Source organism: Siniperca chuatsi, linkage group LG2, assembly GCF_020085105.1.
Source record: "Siniperca chuatsi isolate FFG_IHB_CAS linkage group LG2, ASM2008510v1, whole genome shotgun sequence".
Classification (NCBI taxonomy): Eukaryota; Metazoa; Chordata; class Actinopteri; order Centrarchiformes; family Sinipercidae; genus Siniperca; species Siniperca chuatsi.
This window is the reverse complement of record NC_058043.1, coordinates 3,132,885-3,150,089: the sequence shown is the minus strand read 5'-3', so window position 1 is coordinate 3,150,089 and position 17,205 is coordinate 3,132,885. Positions and strand designations below refer to the sequence as shown.

At 38.9% G+C, this 17,205-nt stretch overlaps 2 protein-coding genes across 3 annotated transcripts; both read right to left on the bottom strand.

Moving 5' to 3' along the window:
• Positions 1-2,824: 2,824 nt before the first annotated feature.
• LOC122870175 (odorant receptor 131-2-like) lies at positions 2,825-10,414 on the bottom strand. 2 transcript variants are annotated; one of them, XM_044184097.1, is made up of 5 exons: positions 9,979-10,414; positions 9,022-9,190; positions 8,339-8,479; positions 3,731-3,995; positions 2,825-3,573 (listed from the first exon to the last, which is right to left on the bottom strand). In XM_044184097.1, exons 2-5 carry the CDS (start codon positions 9,165-9,167, stop codon positions 3,169-3,171), a joined length of 957 nt encoding a protein of 318 aa, XP_044040032.1. In that variant the 5' UTR covers positions 9,168-9,190; positions 9,979-10,414; the 3' UTR covers positions 2,825-3,168. The 2 variants fall into 2 exon arrangements, with proteins under 2 accessions (XP_044040032.1, XP_044040042.1); XM_044184107.1 differs by lacking the exon at positions 9,022-9,190 and having other exon boundaries at positions 9,979-10,413.
• Positions 10,415-11,789: 1,375 nt separating this feature from the next.
• On the bottom strand, positions 11,790-17,176 carry LOC122870138 (odorant receptor 131-2-like). The gene is made up of 6 exons (XM_044183980.1): positions 16,585-17,176; positions 16,142-16,222; positions 15,507-15,723; positions 14,668-14,806; positions 13,737-14,162; positions 11,790-12,432 (listed from the first exon to the last, which is right to left on the bottom strand). Exons 3-6 carry the CDS (start codon positions 15,707-15,709, stop codon positions 12,184-12,186), a joined length of 1,017 nt encoding a protein of 338 aa, XP_044039915.1. The 5' UTR covers positions 15,710-15,723; positions 16,142-16,222; positions 16,585-17,176; the 3' UTR covers positions 11,790-12,183.
• Positions 17,177-17,205: the final 29 nt, after the last annotated feature.

The following is a 17,205-nucleotide window of genomic DNA, read 5'->3' as shown; positions in this document are numbered from 1 at the left end:
GTAATATGCCTCTAATATCCATAGAGACATACTGCATTGCAAGCAAGTTTCCCACTAACTTGTACAGCTGACTTTTCACTTTTTCTCACTGAGATAAACTCTACAGAGCATAAACACTTCCTGTCCAACGTCCAACAGTGCAGGGACATTTTAAAAAGGAAGCAAGCTGTTAAAGGTCCTCTTGAGTTAATAAAAGAAAAGAAAAGACAGTTTCCTGACCAGCAGCACCTGAACAGGATTTTTAAAGATCTCATAACTGCCATACATTTTGAAATATATTTGTTAATTTATTAATATTTCATCTTGGGAAGCTGCAGTTCATAGACTCCCTCATGTCTGCGATGTTGGGTCCATCTAGTGGCCAAAATCTGGTTTTGCATCTCAACGTGTCGGCCTTTTCCTTCCTCTACTCCTCCTCCTCCTCCTCCACTTGTCCCCTAAACTATTTACTTCACACAGCTGAGCCACAAGTCAAGACTCTTTGCTGCTGTACTTCTTCATGTGAGGTCTGGCTGTTTAATGGAGACATGCTGACAGTTAAATGAATGTTTGGTGATACAGTGGAGGTCGTTTGCAAATATTTTAGTCACCTATAAATCAGTATGAGGTCTACAGTGCTTCTTCACTGCAAACAGCAAACTAACTGACAATAACTAACATCAGTCAACTGATGTTATTTTTATTTTATTTTGTGATCATTGCTCAGACTTGTCATTTTATCAAACAACCATCTTACCAGACAAAAGTGAATCAGGCCATCAGGTCCTTTTTTAAAGAAGAACCAAAGTGTAGTGAAGAAACAGCTGTTTTTAATATTTAATGATTAATATTTAATGATCCCCACTCCTTCCCCCTTTTTCACGAGTGGATCAGGAGCTGTAGTTTTGTATATTATGGACATTATATATGCAGTAAATTAGCCACAGTTCGTCCAGCTGATTAGTTTCTGAATGTCGTGCATCGTTTTCTCAGTTAAATCCTGGTGGCGTCAGCTCACAGACAGGTGAGCTCTCAGGTGAGCGCTGATGTCACCTGTGAAATGTCTGGCTGCAGCTTCCTGAGCTGATTAAGACGTTTTTGCGATGGTGTAAAGATAATGTTAATGTTTGAGCATTGCTGTGACTCCAGAGAGTTACAGAATCTACATCGCCTGAGTAACATGCTGCATTACCTTCGTGTTATTATCCATTTCATTTTTTCTAACAGTTATTGTGAAAATCTGTCATATGTAAGTTTTTAATTATTAATTTTACTCCCAGATTTTTATCAATATTTTTTTTTTTTATTTTAATATTTTCTTTTATCACTGTTTATGCTTGCTTGTGTGTTTTGTGTATATAGTTACTGTTTGTGCTATGTGTTGTTTGTTTGTTTATATAATTTCGTTTTTGATGAGTAATAATGTCATTTTTTAATTTGTTTAAATAAGGGGAGGACTCTGAATACGCCTTTTAGGCTTCCTTCCTTTCCTGCACTGTAATTACTGTCTTTTATATTGAATGTCTATATTGAATGAACATCTGCCGGACAATGCTGAAGATGTTTTATGAGTCTGTGGTGGCCAGTGCTGTCCTGTATGCTGTTGCATGCTGGGGCAGCAGGCTGAGGGTAGCGGACGCCAACAGACTCAACAAACTGATCCGTAAGGCCAGTGACATTGTGGGGGGTGGAGCTGGACTCTCTGGCAGTGGTGTCAGAGAGGAGGATGCTGGCCAAACTACACACCATCTTGGACAGTGTCTCCCACCCGCTCCATGACGTGCTGGTCAAACAAAGGAGCGCCTTCAGCGGAAGACTCATCCCCCCACAATGCACCACAGAGCGCCACAGGAAGTCATTCCTGCCTGTGGACATCAGACTCTTTAACTCCTCCCTCTAAGTGTCAGTCTGTATGACCCGAAGTCACTAAACTGGACATTGATCATTAACATCACTGTAATACTTGAATAATTGTGCAATATTCTGTGTACTACTCCCGTGCAATATTTAGTTTTCCTATGTTAGTTTTTTCCTATTTATTGACATTGATATTATATACCTCCATTACTGCTGTGCAATATCTTAATAATCTTCAATAAGCTACACTTAACTCGACAGTACATGCACCACTGCTTATTATTATATTATTATTTATTATTATATTATTTTATTACATTGTATTATTATACTGTATTCTCATCATCAACTGGTAAACCCACTTTGTACTTCACACTTGTTTTATTTTATACTTACACCCACCTGGTACTTAACTTATTTTCTGACCTGTTTTATAGTGTTTTATATTTTCTGCTAGTACTTTCTCCTGTGTGCACTGACGTAAAGGCGAGCTGCTGTAACAAAGAGTTTCCCTATCTGTATCTGTTTAAAATCAGAAAAACATTTGTATGATACAAGTCCTGTTTTAGCCAACTTACACAGTACAAGCAAACGTTTTGCAGAGTCAAGCTATTCGTGTGTATATAGAAATAAATATCAATAAATCAATCAAGTGTTTTCTTAAGGAACAGACACACCACTCAGAGCTGGGGTCAGTGGTGCAGGGTTCCTGGAAGCGAAAAATAAAATCAGTGAGGGTTAGTCTTCAGACTATCTGTCTTTCAGATTCATTCAGTTTGATACAAGAACTGTAAATATGTAACAGTAATTAATTCATTAATATCAGTTTTTCTGGTGCACCCATGCACTTTACATGTTTTTTTTAATCTTTATGTTTTTATGTTATGTTGTTTTTTTGACTCCTGATCCTGAAGAGGTTTCGTTTCACTTTGGAATCATTTGAAGGTAAAGTAATGAACACATTCAGGTTTTCAATAAGAACAATGGCTGAATTTTTTAGATTTCTTTTCTTTATTCATGCATCCTGGGAGCTGCCCTTTGGGACACTGACTGTAAACAGTCACACAGTATTTTGGAGCATTTTGCCAAAGCTGGCTTACATTGTACTACAGTACTACAGTACAATGTAAGCCAGCAGTTCATAAAAATGTACAATTACTATTATGGATTGTAACTTTTATACATTCTTTGAGACCCAAATGTAGCTTTTGTCCTTAAAAGTTTCTTAAAAGTAATAACTGGGCCTCAAGGCATCAGGGCAAGTAGTCTGTTTTGCAGGTTTTAGGCCTTTTAAAAATCATGCTAAATATAGTATTTTTAAGCCATTCAGTGTTACACCTGTTTGGACCTTCTGTGGCTTCCTACCGCCATGCTCGCCCTCTTTTCCACAGCATTGCAGCATTTACAGCAGAAGTGCAGCTTGAAGTGGCTGCTGAACTTCTTGTCTCTGACGCCGTAGATGAGCGGGCTGAGCAGACGTGGAAGCACATTGGTAAACAGGAAGCTGGTGAAGAGGATCTTGGTGCGTTCACGGGGCCAAGTGGTGACTAAAATGAGGTTGATGAAGGGAGAGATGAATGACAGCATGCAGATGAGAAGCTGGACCCCGTGCAGCAGGATAGTGTTGCGGGCGTTTCTGGCCGAGGCCTGATTAGAACCAGAAACTGCCCGGGCAGCGCAGAGGACCTTCAGGTAGGTGATGACCAAAGTCAGGAAGACGAAGGTAAACAGAAGGACCTGAGGGGAACACGTGAAGACACTTTAATCTGCCTCTTGACATGAGTGAAGTCATTAAAACTAAGCCATGAAATGACAACAATCTGCTCCATGGAATACACAGTAAACAGAAATGGCTGATTTCAGAAAGAAAATTAAATACCAGTCAATATTTCACCTGGACAACTGTACTTTGTGCCTTGTGGTACGGGGTGTTGTACACGGTGGAAGTGTAACAGAGGATGCTCCTTGAGAAGACAGAGAGGGGCTGAGTGGCGAGGGTGATGATGACGTCCGAGAGGGCGGGGATGAAGGAGACGCCCCAGATCAGTGCAATGAGAGCGTAGGCTCGCTGCACAGTGCAGAGCTGGACGTGATGAAGAGGTCGACACACAGCAATATAACGCTCGACTGCCATGCCAGCCAGGTTCAGAGGGCTGTTCCTGGATAAAGACAAATAAAAACACACACGATTTGATTTGTTTACTTCTTTTAAATCCAGATTTACTGTACAAATTCTAAAGGAGTGTGGACTTCTACAGCGCCTACGGAGTTTTTATCATTCCCAGACATTTTGGGTCAGACATATACAGTATGTACCTGACCTTTTACCTAATCGCCCACCACAACATGAAGCTGCAAATGTTCTGCTGGCAGGAGTGCACATTTCTTTCAGGATGCTGGTTAGATCAGGAGTTATGAAACTTAGCTTTCTGCATACTTAATTACACACTAAACCTTTACTTTACATTCAAACAGCTCAGCCCCAGCCTCCAGCTAAACAAGTTTAGTACTAACTAGGCTTATTAGTTACAACTTTTTGTTATATATATAAACTAATATCAGAGCCTATTTGTATCAAAAGCTAGTATTACGACCTTCATTATTTTACAGCAAACACTGGAGTACTGGTTGTTCTCTCGGATCTATAGACAAACTGTAATTAAAATGACTTGTGATGATGTGAATGATGTGTATATACTGTGTGCTCTGTGCTTGATGGGTACTTGCACACTCTAACGCACAGAGGTGGGAAGAATTGGGATCAATAGGGGCTCACAGATTATTTTTGCTGCCAGGGCCCCCTATTGGTTTAATCCATGCGTTTCTTGTGAAGCTAACAGGGCTGCAACTAATGATTATTATTTATTAATGTGCTGCTTATTTTTCAATTAATTGATTAATCTTTTGGTCTAGAGAATATCAGAAAATGATTTTAAAACACCTGCTACAAATTTCTGAACCCCAAGGTAACATTTTCGAATCGCTTGTTTTATCCAACCAACCCAAAGATATTCAGTTTGTTATAAGACAAAGAAAAGCAGCAAATCCTCAAATTAGAGAAGTTGGTGTTTTTGCTTTATAAAAATAAGATTTATCAGCTATCAATAGATGCAGATTAATTATCTGTCAGTCTAATAATTAATAATACTCGCAGCTCTAGAGACTGTATGTTACATTTGTATCTCCACTCATTTATTCAGATTTTCCCTTTAATCACCTGCAGGCACCTCCAGTTCCTCCTCCACCCTCAAAAGTGACATACTCTACTGGCTGGCACTCAAATCTAACGCACCTCCTGCAGTAAAGGTGTGCTGTTTAAACTGTCAAAGCTCCGCCCACCGGTTTGGTCCGTCAGCTGTGTTGCAAACTCTGCTGGAACATTTGATGCTAATGCTAATGCTATCAAGGTATTATTTCATAAACAAGCTAGCCTGCCAAAAGTCTCATCATGTCCCCTCAGCCAGGAAGGCTTAATGGAGGAAATAATTGTGTTCGCATCGCTTCCTGCTGTTGTTGTTGCTCCATCACTGTGTTCGCTAGCCATGTTGGCAGGCGAATGTGTTCGTCACCATTTGTGTCGTCGACGCTGTTCGCGGGACGTTAGTTATGTAACCAGTGTTTCTTGTCGGTGAAGACTGTTCCCAAAGGATTTACTCTCCACACCGAGATCCCGAGGATCGTTGCTTCACTTTACCAGCAACTGTAAGTATTTCCTGCATGTAAGTTAGGCCTACTGGCTAAGTTAGTCATGAGTTGATGGTTCAGTCTGTTTCTGAGGCTGATAATCAGTATGTGAAAGTCTGCTTCCTGCTGAGGCCGCTGGTTTCTGCTCATTACTCCTGTCCTGTCATCTCTAGCTCATGTATTTGCATTACATCATTGTAGTGGCTGAGCACATTTTTCCTTTGGTTGTTGTTTGGCTGGTGCTTTAATGATGCTTTCATGTTACTAATTTAAGTTGTGGTGGAACATTAAAACTCAAATTTAATAGTAGTCATTATGCTTTGAATGTTTTTCCCGATTCCTCCAACACCAATGGATTTGGTTGATTATTTTAACTACCTGTGTTCTTCAACCTTAGATCTCTCCTCTGAAAAATAGACCAAACTCAAAGACTAGAAAACAGCCATGGTTAAATGACAGTATTCGAAGCTGTAAAAAGAATTGCAGAAGAGCAGAACGCAGATGGAAGAAATCCGGTCTCCAGGTCCACTTTGTGGCCATGAAAGAGTTATTAGTCCTTTATAATAGGATGGTGAAGGATGCAAGAACAACATCAGCACAACCCCAGATTCCTATTTCAGACTGTGGATCAGTTAGTTAACCCTGCCTCTCCTTGTGCCCCTGCTGAGTGTGATGCTGATTGTGAAAAGTTTATTTTGCACTTTGCTGGAAAGGTGGAGTTAATAAGATCTGATATCACCCCCAATCCTGCCCTTTTAGATGTGGAGCACCCACCCGCAATTTTTTGGCTGTTACGCTGCCTGAAATCTTATCTGTCCAATAGGAAATTCTGTGTCAGCATTAATAACTTCATGTCATCCTTTTCCCATATCAAGGTTCAATTCTGGGACCAATATTGTTCTCCTTTTACATGCTTCCCTTGGGTGATGTCATCCGCAGACATGGTATTTCTTTTCATTGTTATGCGGATGACACACAGTTGTACCTCCCTGTCAAGCCCACTGACCTTAGTACGCTGAGTTCTCTGCAGGACTGCCTGTCTGACATAAAAAACTGGATGTCAATACATTTTCTTCAGCTCAATCCTTGTTATTGGGCCTCAACACATCACTAAACAAATACTGCCATCTACTGGTAACCTGTCACAACATGTCGAGCCTGTTGCAAGAAATCTTAGTGTCCTGTTTGATAGCAATTTATGTTTTGAGCAACAAGCTTGTCCAATAATGTTTTTACCTCACCTCAGAAACATTGCAAAAATCCGATCTACTTTAAATCTTAGTGATGCAGAAACTGTTGTACATGCTTTTATCTCCTCACGCCTTGATTGTTGTAACAGCCTGTTCACTTGTCTTAATCTAAAAACTTTGCAACGACTGCAGACTGTACAAAACTCAGCTGCTCGGCTTTTAACCAGGACCAAGAAGTACGATCACATCACACCTGTTTCAGCCTCTTTACATTGGCTCCCTGTTTGTTTTAGGATTTATTTTAAGATCTTGTTGATTACTTTTAAGGCTCTTCATGGCTCCAGACTAAATTTTAGACTTTGTAATCCCTTATGAACCTTCACGTAGTTTGAGATCTTTGGGCAGGGGTCTCCTGTCTGTTCCTGAGTCCAGGATGGAAACTAAGGGGGGCAGAGCTTTTGTCATCATCTTTCATATTTTCTCCACACTCCTAATATTCAGTAGAAGATTAGAGAAATATTTAGACTGAAAGCAATTCATATGACAGCTTGCTCTTTTATTCATATCAAATTCACATCTTGCTAAGCTCATATTCTGTGGTTTACTCTGTTGCTCATATCCATGTACTAGCCCCAGTTTGTGCCTCATGTAGCATTACATTGGAGTCACAGAGCTAAGCATGAATATTTCTAAAAAATAATTACCCGGCAATATTTGAAAAGCCCAGTGGGAACAATTACTGCTGTTATTACTGCTGCTATTGTTGGATATCTTCTGGGACATTATATGTAGGCTATTCATAACTGTTTGAGGTATGAGTTCACAGAAAAGACAGTGTAGTCCCTCATTCGTCCAGGAGTGTTCTATCATAGAAACTATCATCTTCACAATTGAGAACGACTTCCGGATGGGAGCCGAAACGTCTTGATTCTGAAAACAGTGTCCAGATGACTACGACTGAAACCTTTTCTATGATAGTTCACAGAAAAATTAAAACATTTTTTTTTTAATTGTTCCGTAAAATATAAGATTTTTTCATCCAGATGGTTAGAAGAGTCTTTGCATGTAGTGGAAATGCTTTTAGAACAGCAGTACGTTTTGTTAAAACGTTTGTTTGTTTGAGCTCTGTGACTCGAATGTAATTGCATTGACATGAGGCACAAACTGGGGCTTATCTGCTCTAAGCCATATGTTTTTGGGAGTTTTAACTTAATGATGATCTGATTAATAGTAACGTAAATGTATTTCGATTTATAAATCTCAATTTACTCCATAGTACATTCACTAAAGGGTATTATTGATTCATTCATTTTTCCAATTACAGCTAAATAATGTCAAAACATTGTGCAGAGCCTTGTGTTTGTGGTGTGGGGTGATGTGGTCATACTCTGTTTTCTGTGTTGTCTGGCTGATATACAGTCTACACATTTCCTCCTTGAAAGTTCGGCTTATTAGATTATATTTTAAAAGCCTGCAATAGCCTGTCAAGTGGGAATTCAGGTTTGAGAGACACACATACTAAAACATGTACTGTATGCAGTGGAAATGCTTAAGCCAAGAAACCCCCCAAAGCACATATGCAGAATAACTGTGTTAACACATTCTGTTGAAGACAAACACACACCTACTTGTTGGTAGTGACTAAGACGAGCAGCATGATGCAGCAGGGAGCAAAGCTCAGGGGAATGGTGTAGGTCATGATTTGCAGCGCCACAGAAACTGTCAGCATAATCATATCGTTGATCACCAAATGGATGTAGAGCACATACCTGCAGGAGAGAAGAGTACAGTAGTTAGAGGGGAGACACGAAAGGACAGGGGGAGAAAAATAAACAAGACGAGAACAGGGTTTATAGGAAAGAGGAGAGAGAGTCAAGAGATTTAATTGTATTGAATTCAGCTCCAAACTAAGTTCGAATCACTAAATCAGTCACAATCACACAACATGTGGCTAGGCCTGTCACGATAACTACTTTTGTTGGACGATAATATTGTCCCAGAAAAAATTGTGATAAACGATATTATTGTCATTTTAAGACCTTTTTATGCCACGGATATAATAAATAATATAATAGCATAATGGCAATATCGTACGATATATGGACATGTCCTCGATAATTTTTGCTGACCTCGATAAGTTGATAAAGTAATTATCGTGACAGGCCTACATGTGGCAAAATATATCAAGTTACAAGACCAAACTTTGGCCAATTCAGCAGATCTGAATATCAGATGTCATCCGTTTTACTGAAAGCATCTTCACATATTTGTCTGAAAGAAATCTCGTAGACACACTCGGTCCGTCTGTCACCTGGGGTCTCTCTGGAAGACCTGGCTCTTAAAGTAGGTGTAGACAAAAGCTCCATTGATGCAGTTGATGATTAGGCCGAGAGCAAAGGTGATGAAGTTTTTTGAGAAAGCGTCACTCAAGCTGTCCAGACGACTGGTTGAGTTCATACCGCACCTCCTCCTCCTTGGTGCTGAGAAACCAAAGCTCGGTTCAGTCAGTACTGGAGACACAATCTTCCAGCGTCTCAGTCATTGTTTAGTCAATCAAACGCCCTCTTAGTTTAGTTCCACAAATCAATCAAAAAGTGTCATTTAGATTAAAAGAATAACTTGAAACACATGATTTCTTCTTTCAGATAAAATGTTTTACAAAGACTGGGTTTCACATTTGACAATCTAAACAATTCACCTAATTAAGAGGAAATACAAAGAGATAAAGTCAGAAAAAAGTAGGATCAAATTTATAAGAGAGGTTGCAATTAAATTCAAACTAAAAGTTGTGATTTATTAAAATAAAACAAAAGAAATCTATGATTAGTAAGCTACATTAAAATATTCCTCCCAGTTATCTTTGATTTATCAAATAAAATATCACATTTTCACATGTGAATGTTATAAATAGGCCCAGAATTTAAAGAGATTTTTTTTCATCATTATGTTTTGTAATAACTGGCACAATCAAGGCTAAATAAAAATCAAGAAAAAAGGACCATTTTGCAGTGACTAAACTTTGTTTAAAATGTTCTATTGTATACTCCACAACATTTCTTTGTTCATTTCCAAGCTGTATTAGTGTCTGTCAGGAAGAGTAGCTTCACTCTCATTTCTCTTCACACAGAAACAATAATATTGACAGCAAATAGAAAATCTAACAATGCCTCTTTCTGTTTTAAATGTGGTGAGATTGTAACTATTATTCTTCTGACTTTTTAAGATAAACCTTTAAATGGAAAGTTAAAGAAAAAAAATCTAAACTTACTTCGACACCTCGTTGGTCTGGCTGTAGTAGTCTGTCAGTAGTGAGAGGAACAGGAAGACGTGCTGTTATATAGATATCCGTGCATGAACTGAGGTTATCGTGCAGAGGTGGGGAGCTGGCTGCAGGGACTGAGGAAGGTAGATTCTCATTTCAGTATTTGAAAATGTATTATGTCGAGTACACTTAAGTTTGATTCAGTTTTTGCAAAATAAATTTATAATCCCTTATGACCCAACACAAGCAGCTGGTCAGCTGGGATCATTGTTGTCATGAATGTAGTCATGAACATAAAAAGGTGATTATCATTTATCTGATGCAGTTTGTCTTCATAGTTGGACTCAAAATTAAAGTTTCATTGATTAGAGATTATTTTCAAAGCATAGAGGAGAGAGCCAAATGAGGATTTCTCAATAGGTGTGCTATCAGCCAGTCGGATGTGACCACTGAAAGACTGTAAAGGTTCAGGCCTCCGGGAAAACAAACAAAAGTGAAGTTAAGCCAATCGCACTCTGACCTCACACCAAACCAATGGGAACGTTTGTATAACTGGCTTGTACTGCTTCATGTGCCTTGTTTGCCTGGGCAGAGTTTTTTTATTATTATTATTTATTGCATGCCGTCTCCACACAGACACAATCAGCACCGTGGGCTGAGACGGACAGGGCTTTCACTGAAACTGACATTTGTTGTAGTTTAACCACCTACTGGGCCGACTGGGAATTGTGATGGTTTGTAGTTTGATGCAGAAGCTCTGATACTTGATGTTTTGAACTTTTTCATCCTTCCTTTGTTTGTACAGTCAGCTGTATGATGAGTAATAGTATCTAGTTCAGGAATACTGTACCGCTGAAGCGATTAGCCGATTAAGTGATCAGCAAGTGATCGATTAATTATGTGAGTAATTTTTCAAGCAAAAACACCAAATATTAGCTTTTTTAAGTTTCTCCAATGTGAGGGTTTTCTTTTTTTTATCAGTTTGGTTACACATTACTTGGATAGTCCGCCTACAGATAGTTTATAGAGTATTTGTAACATTTCAACAGCTTATTAGATGAGATTCAACAATTCAGCTGTTTCACAAATAAAGGTTTGATTAGGTTTAGGCACAAAAAACATCTCGGTTAGGGTATGTTCATGAATAATCACATATACTGTATTGATCATTTGCTAAACAACTAAAGACAACAGCGAAACAGTTACAAATACTCTATTAACTATCTGTATGTGGACTATCCAAGTAAAGCGTTACCATCTGTTTTATATCATTCTAAATAAAATATTCTGGGTTTTAGGCTGTTGGTCAGACAAGACGAGATTTGAGGACGTCACCATGGGCTTGGGACATTTTATAGACAAAACAACTAATCAGTTGAGAAATTGAGAAAATAATTGATGATGATAAAAGTAATCGTTGGTTGCAGCCTTAGTATACTGTACAGTTTGAATGTAAGTGTTTAAATGTGTCTATAAATGAGAGCTTTTCAGTAGTCCATGATTGTTACTTTGCATCTAATGAGGTAATCTACTTTGCAGCACTGTTATGAAGTTCAATAATCAGAATCAGAAATACTTTATTGATCCCACAGGGGAAACTCTTTCCTTACAGTGAGTCATGTGTCTGTTTGATATGTGCATTTTTTTTATATACAAACTTAAACCAGTTTGGTATAAAACTTCAGAATGGACCCATGCAAGGCGACATACACGTCCTATAGTACTATATGCTGTACACCTGTGTTAGCATAAACACAGGTGTGGCGTATGTAACAGCCCTTATATGAAGGCTTAGCTGCAAGATTAAAACATCACAGTTCCCATCATACTTTATTTAAGGTGCTTTATAAACAAATTTGACAATACTCAACAAACAGTTTCTGAAGCAGTATTCAGTAGTAACAAAGTCCATGAGCTTCTTATATTTACATTTTCATTCATTCATCCATCTGTGTGTTTTGCTCTTTTGATCTTATTGAGATTATTTTAAATATCAGCAGAAAAGTTTGTCAAAAGCTGACGTTCTGTAAACTGTGCTAAAAGTTTTGCATCAGTTATGTGCTCACTGTACAGAAGGCCATACATGCAAACTAAATTAATGCAGCAGAGCTATAAAAACTGGGAGCGAATCACATCATACTGAATTGAACTGAACCAGGAGCTCACATGCAGTAAACAGTCAGTCAGTTGGACTTGTTGTGGTTATTTCACCTACAGGTTCACTTTCAGTAACGCCGGTCTGACCCTGCCGATACTTTGGCTTCGACAAGCCAGGTACGGGGTCCAGTACTTCCTGAACTGCTCGTCCCGAAAACCATAGATCATTGGGCTCAGGAAACGGGGGATGATGTAGACGACCAGGAAGAAGATGTAACGAATCTCCAGACTCAGACTGGGGAAGAGGGAGATGAGAGCTGCCTGCAGGGAAGGAACCACAAACGCAAGCATGCACAGCAGCAGCTGAAACAAAAGGAGGGGGGGGGCAAACATTTGGAAAAATCTCAGTAGTTATGATGATGGAAATATCCACTTTTACCACAAACAATAAACTTATATAATTCTCAGGTCACTAAGGTCTTTAAACTTGTACAAACGTGATGGTGAAGTGCAGAATTATTTTTTATGTGTACAAAAACAAACTAAAACATGTGTTGTAGTATTTGAGTGAGTAGCATCAAAGCATTGATTACTGAGCTATCAATCTACCCATCCTCAATCATATGCAGTTTGATTAAAAGGCCAATATTTGTGTAATCCATTCACGCTAAAAAACACCCGTTGAATCTAAAAATGAAAGAAATCGTCAATTAATCAGACAGAAAATTGATCATTTGTCATGTATGAAGCGGTAATGCCAAACATTCTCTAGTTCCAGCCACTCAAATGTGAGCATTTGCTATTTTTCTCTGTTTTTATATTATTGGAAACTGAAAATCTGGGTTTTGGACTGTTGGTCGGACAAAACAAGAAACGAATTTGAAGGCGTCACCTTGGCCTTTGTGATGGGTATTTTCCACAAGTTTCGGACACTTTATACAGCAAACAACAAATCAATTAATCGAGAAAGCAACTGTCAAATAAATTGATAATGAACAGAATTATTTGCTGCACTATATATATATATATATTTAGGTTGGAAAGTTTCCATATTATATATCTCATAGGCTTTTCTCACGGTGGACATTTTGACTTGTCATTCACAAATATAACTAATTATATAAATAATGGCTGCATTTCTTTTAGGTGTGGCCTTCGTATTGTCGATGCTGGTTCAGTGGTGTCATCATTAATGTTATTAGTTGCGTAGAAATACTAGGGGTGGGAATCACCAGAGGCCCCACGATATGATATTAGTGCGATTCTAAACATTTTGCGACATGCTCAATATTGCGATAACATATATTGCGATTTATTACCTTTTTTCAACTGCAAATCATGTCCCCGAAGGAAAACTTTGTCAACATCTGTTTCATGTAATAAGATAAGATGAAAAGACTGAAAACTTTACTATTTTGACCAACTTCATACCAGTCCTGCTGACCTCACCAGAACAAAACTCACCACCGTCCAGTGGACTGAAAAATCAATGGATTTTATTATTCTAGTACCAAAAAGTAAAAAGTTTTGTGTCTGCAATATTAATAATTTACATAATAAAAGATCGATACTTGGCGTCCATGTGCCGATATATTGCCACGCAAAATATCACGATACAATGCTGTATTGATCCAACCCCCACCCCACCCCCCCAATGAAATACCCACCTGCACCCCATGAAGCAGCACAGTGTTCCTCGCTCTCTTCACCGAGGCCAGGCCTGCTGAGGCAGCCTGTGCTGTCAGCATGATCTTACAGTAGGTGTAGAGCAGCGTCAGAGCCACAAAGGAGAGGTACACCCCGTCAAACACACAGTTCTTGTAGTAGATGGACTGGTGGCGAAAGAGAAGCGGGTGGTCGCAAAAAATGTTGGTGTGGAAGAAACTTAGAGGCTCGTTGATGAGGGTGATGAGGAGGTCGGTGATGGGCGGGGTGAGGGTGAGGATGAAGATGACACAGATGAGGAGGAGGGTGCGAGAGATGGTGCACATCTGGCTGTAGTGCAAGGGGAAGCAGATGGAGATGTAGCGCTCCACGGCCATGCCGGCCAGGATGAGAGGGGTGGAGCGGGTGGTGAGGACCGCCGTCATGATCTGAGGCAAACACAGTGGTGGTGTTGTGGTAGTCAGAGAGCTGTATATCTGTGTTCAGCAGGTTTTAGAAATGTGTACTCATTGTATTTAAGTGTATCTTAGTGCAGCAGATACAGATTCATGTTCTTCGACTACAAGGCCATTTTTATAAATGAACACAAGTTATTACTGGGAGCCTTTCCCCTAACAGTAGCATCTTTACACAACCACATTTCCCCTGCTCATAATATCAGATGCTGCGTAGAAGGAATCCACACATGACAGTCCTGGATAGGTGAGGTACAGTAGGATGTTGTGTTTAAGATACATGACTTGTTTGGGAAAAGAGGAAGTGACATGTTTCACCTACTATTACCTACTCCTTTCTTTCTTGTCTTGATGACCTTCCATATTTCAAACATTTTAGTCTTAGGACCGTGGCTCCTGTTCACACCTGACATGCAAAACACGTGAAAGGGGTTTAACAGAAGCCAGTGGGCATGAAGTTGTTGTAGTAATGACTTACCAGAAAGCAGCAGACAGAGGCGTGGATCTTCCTGAAGATGTAGCTGACCACGTAGAGAGCTGTTACAAGGCTTAGCTGCAGAGCGTCGTTGATCACCATGCAGATGAACATGATGTACCGGGGGTTCTCATAGAAGAGTCTAGTGTCAAAGAGAAACAAGAGCTGAGAGAGATGGAAACTTGTGTGTTTGTGTGTGGGAGTTATCGATTAAGCTATTATAATCATATCGTATTATATTCTTGCTTAATCGATTTCTTGTTTAGTGTATAAAATGTAAAAAAAATTGTGACAGTTTTCTAAAGTCCAAGGAGACGTCATCATATATCTTATTTATTTTACTTTTTGTCCGACAAACAGTCCAAACCCGAATAAAGCCAGTTTACACATAAGACAGTAATCTGCAAATCATGCAGCAAATCCTCACACTGAAGAAGGTGGAACTGGTCTTTGGCCTTTTTGCTTGAACAATTAGTTAAACGAATATCTAAATTGTTGCTGTTGTTCAACAAATGAATTAATCAACTAACTGTTTCAGCTCTACGTTACTGGACAGTGACCCTGAGCAAAGCAGACTCGAGTTAAAGCAATGTGCTTATGTGGGAAATTACTGTACATGATGAGTTTAAAATCGACCCGGTGCGTCACAGACAAGTCAACAAAGAAGAGAAGTTTATTTCCCACGGCTGTAGAGAGACTGGTGGCAGAGAGAATTCACTTAGAGCAATCGATAAATGCGTTTCTACATGTTTTGCTTAGGTGCTGCTATTTATTTCCGTAGCTGGGATCGTGTTAAACATCACATGATTGAACATACCATCAGTCATCGTGTCTGCGTCTACCTGTGCCGTAGGAAGGTAAGCACCATGCTGCTGTTGATGACACTGAGGGCCAGCCAGACCGCCATGGCCACTATGTTCTTGGTGAGAGCATTAGAGAAGCTGTCTTTAGGCACTGCCACGGCGCCCCCTGTCAGCGCAGAGCTGGTATTACTCATCAGCAGGTCCAGAGGGCTGGAGGAGGTGGAGTTGAGCATCACCAACATCTCCTCCTCACAATCTGAAGGAAGAAATTAAATCTGATGTTTTACAAACAAATACAATTATTTTTTCATGTATTGTTTTAGGGATGCATTCTACACCAGTGTGATTTTATGATGATAGTTAACTGGATATTAAATACCAAACGATTGTACGATGGACTACAGGGCATATATTTTGAAACGTTTGCACACATCAGAGTACATGAGTTGATTTTTATGTTATTTCTTTTACAAGAACATGCATATACAATGTACGTATATACCAACTTATATACTTAGCAAGTGAAACAAAGACTTGCAGTAAAAGGAATACAGATGAGTACATAAAATGCATGAAAGACTGATATTGACTGCTTTTTGTTATGGAGAAATTATAATGGAAAGGCACAGCTATTTTGACATATTTTATGATAATAAATATATATACATCCTGACCTGTACACACTTACAACCTCAATCCCATTCGCACTGTCAGGAGTTCATGGCTCACAGTGTTTTAATACAAAGCTTTGAAATCTGCAGGGAGAAAAAGAAAACACATTTAGTGTGAATTATAAAGAACTTTTAAAGCGGAATTAAACCATTTTAGTTTGGTTGTTGCTGTCTGATAATGTAACACAAACAAAACACAAACTCTGGATGCTGATTTTCTACATTTTGTTACAGCTTTGCAAGGCTTTTATTTTGACAGTAACAGTAAAATAATGTGTTTAATTCATTATTATATAGAAAATCTAAACATCTAAGACACTTTAACATAGTGGTGTTGTGGGACTCATTCATATTAAGTATTAGTATTAGAAATACTATAACACAACTCCTGTTACACAACAGTATAAATGTATATTAATACTTTTTATACAAACTTTAAGACTTACTTCATTCAGCAGCTCATAAATATTCACTCTAGTCTGTAATGAAAATGAGAAATTGATTAGACCAGAAAAAACTGACATCACATTAAAATAATTATCTAGTTTCACTGTTTATGCATCAGATTCACGAATTCTACATTTAAATATCCATAACATCAACACAGTCAGAAAGCTTTATAAAAGTCTACAACATTAAAACCTTATGAAACTTTTTTTTTAAGAACAAAGAAGAAAGAAACACATTGCATTTAAATAGTAACATCATTATCAGCTGTATCCCAAAGCTTTGAAAACAACAAGTAGTAATAATAATGATTCTGTAAATGGACAGAGCCGTCGTTCACCTGCTGAGCCACTGACAGCGACCTCCTCTAGCAGCCTGTTGTCTCGTATATAAAGATTTGTATGGATGCTTTGTGTGTGTGTGTGTGTGTGTGTGTGTGTGTGTGTGTGTGTGTGTGTGTGTGTGTGTGTGTGTGTATTCATCAGGTAAGGGTCATGATGTCACAGGTTATGTTATGGATCCCTGTAATGAGCCTTAGAAGACTGTTCAGCAGTAGAGTGATACGTTAATTAATATTAACATTAGTAAATTATTTGAACAGAAGGTCAACGTGCCGTCAT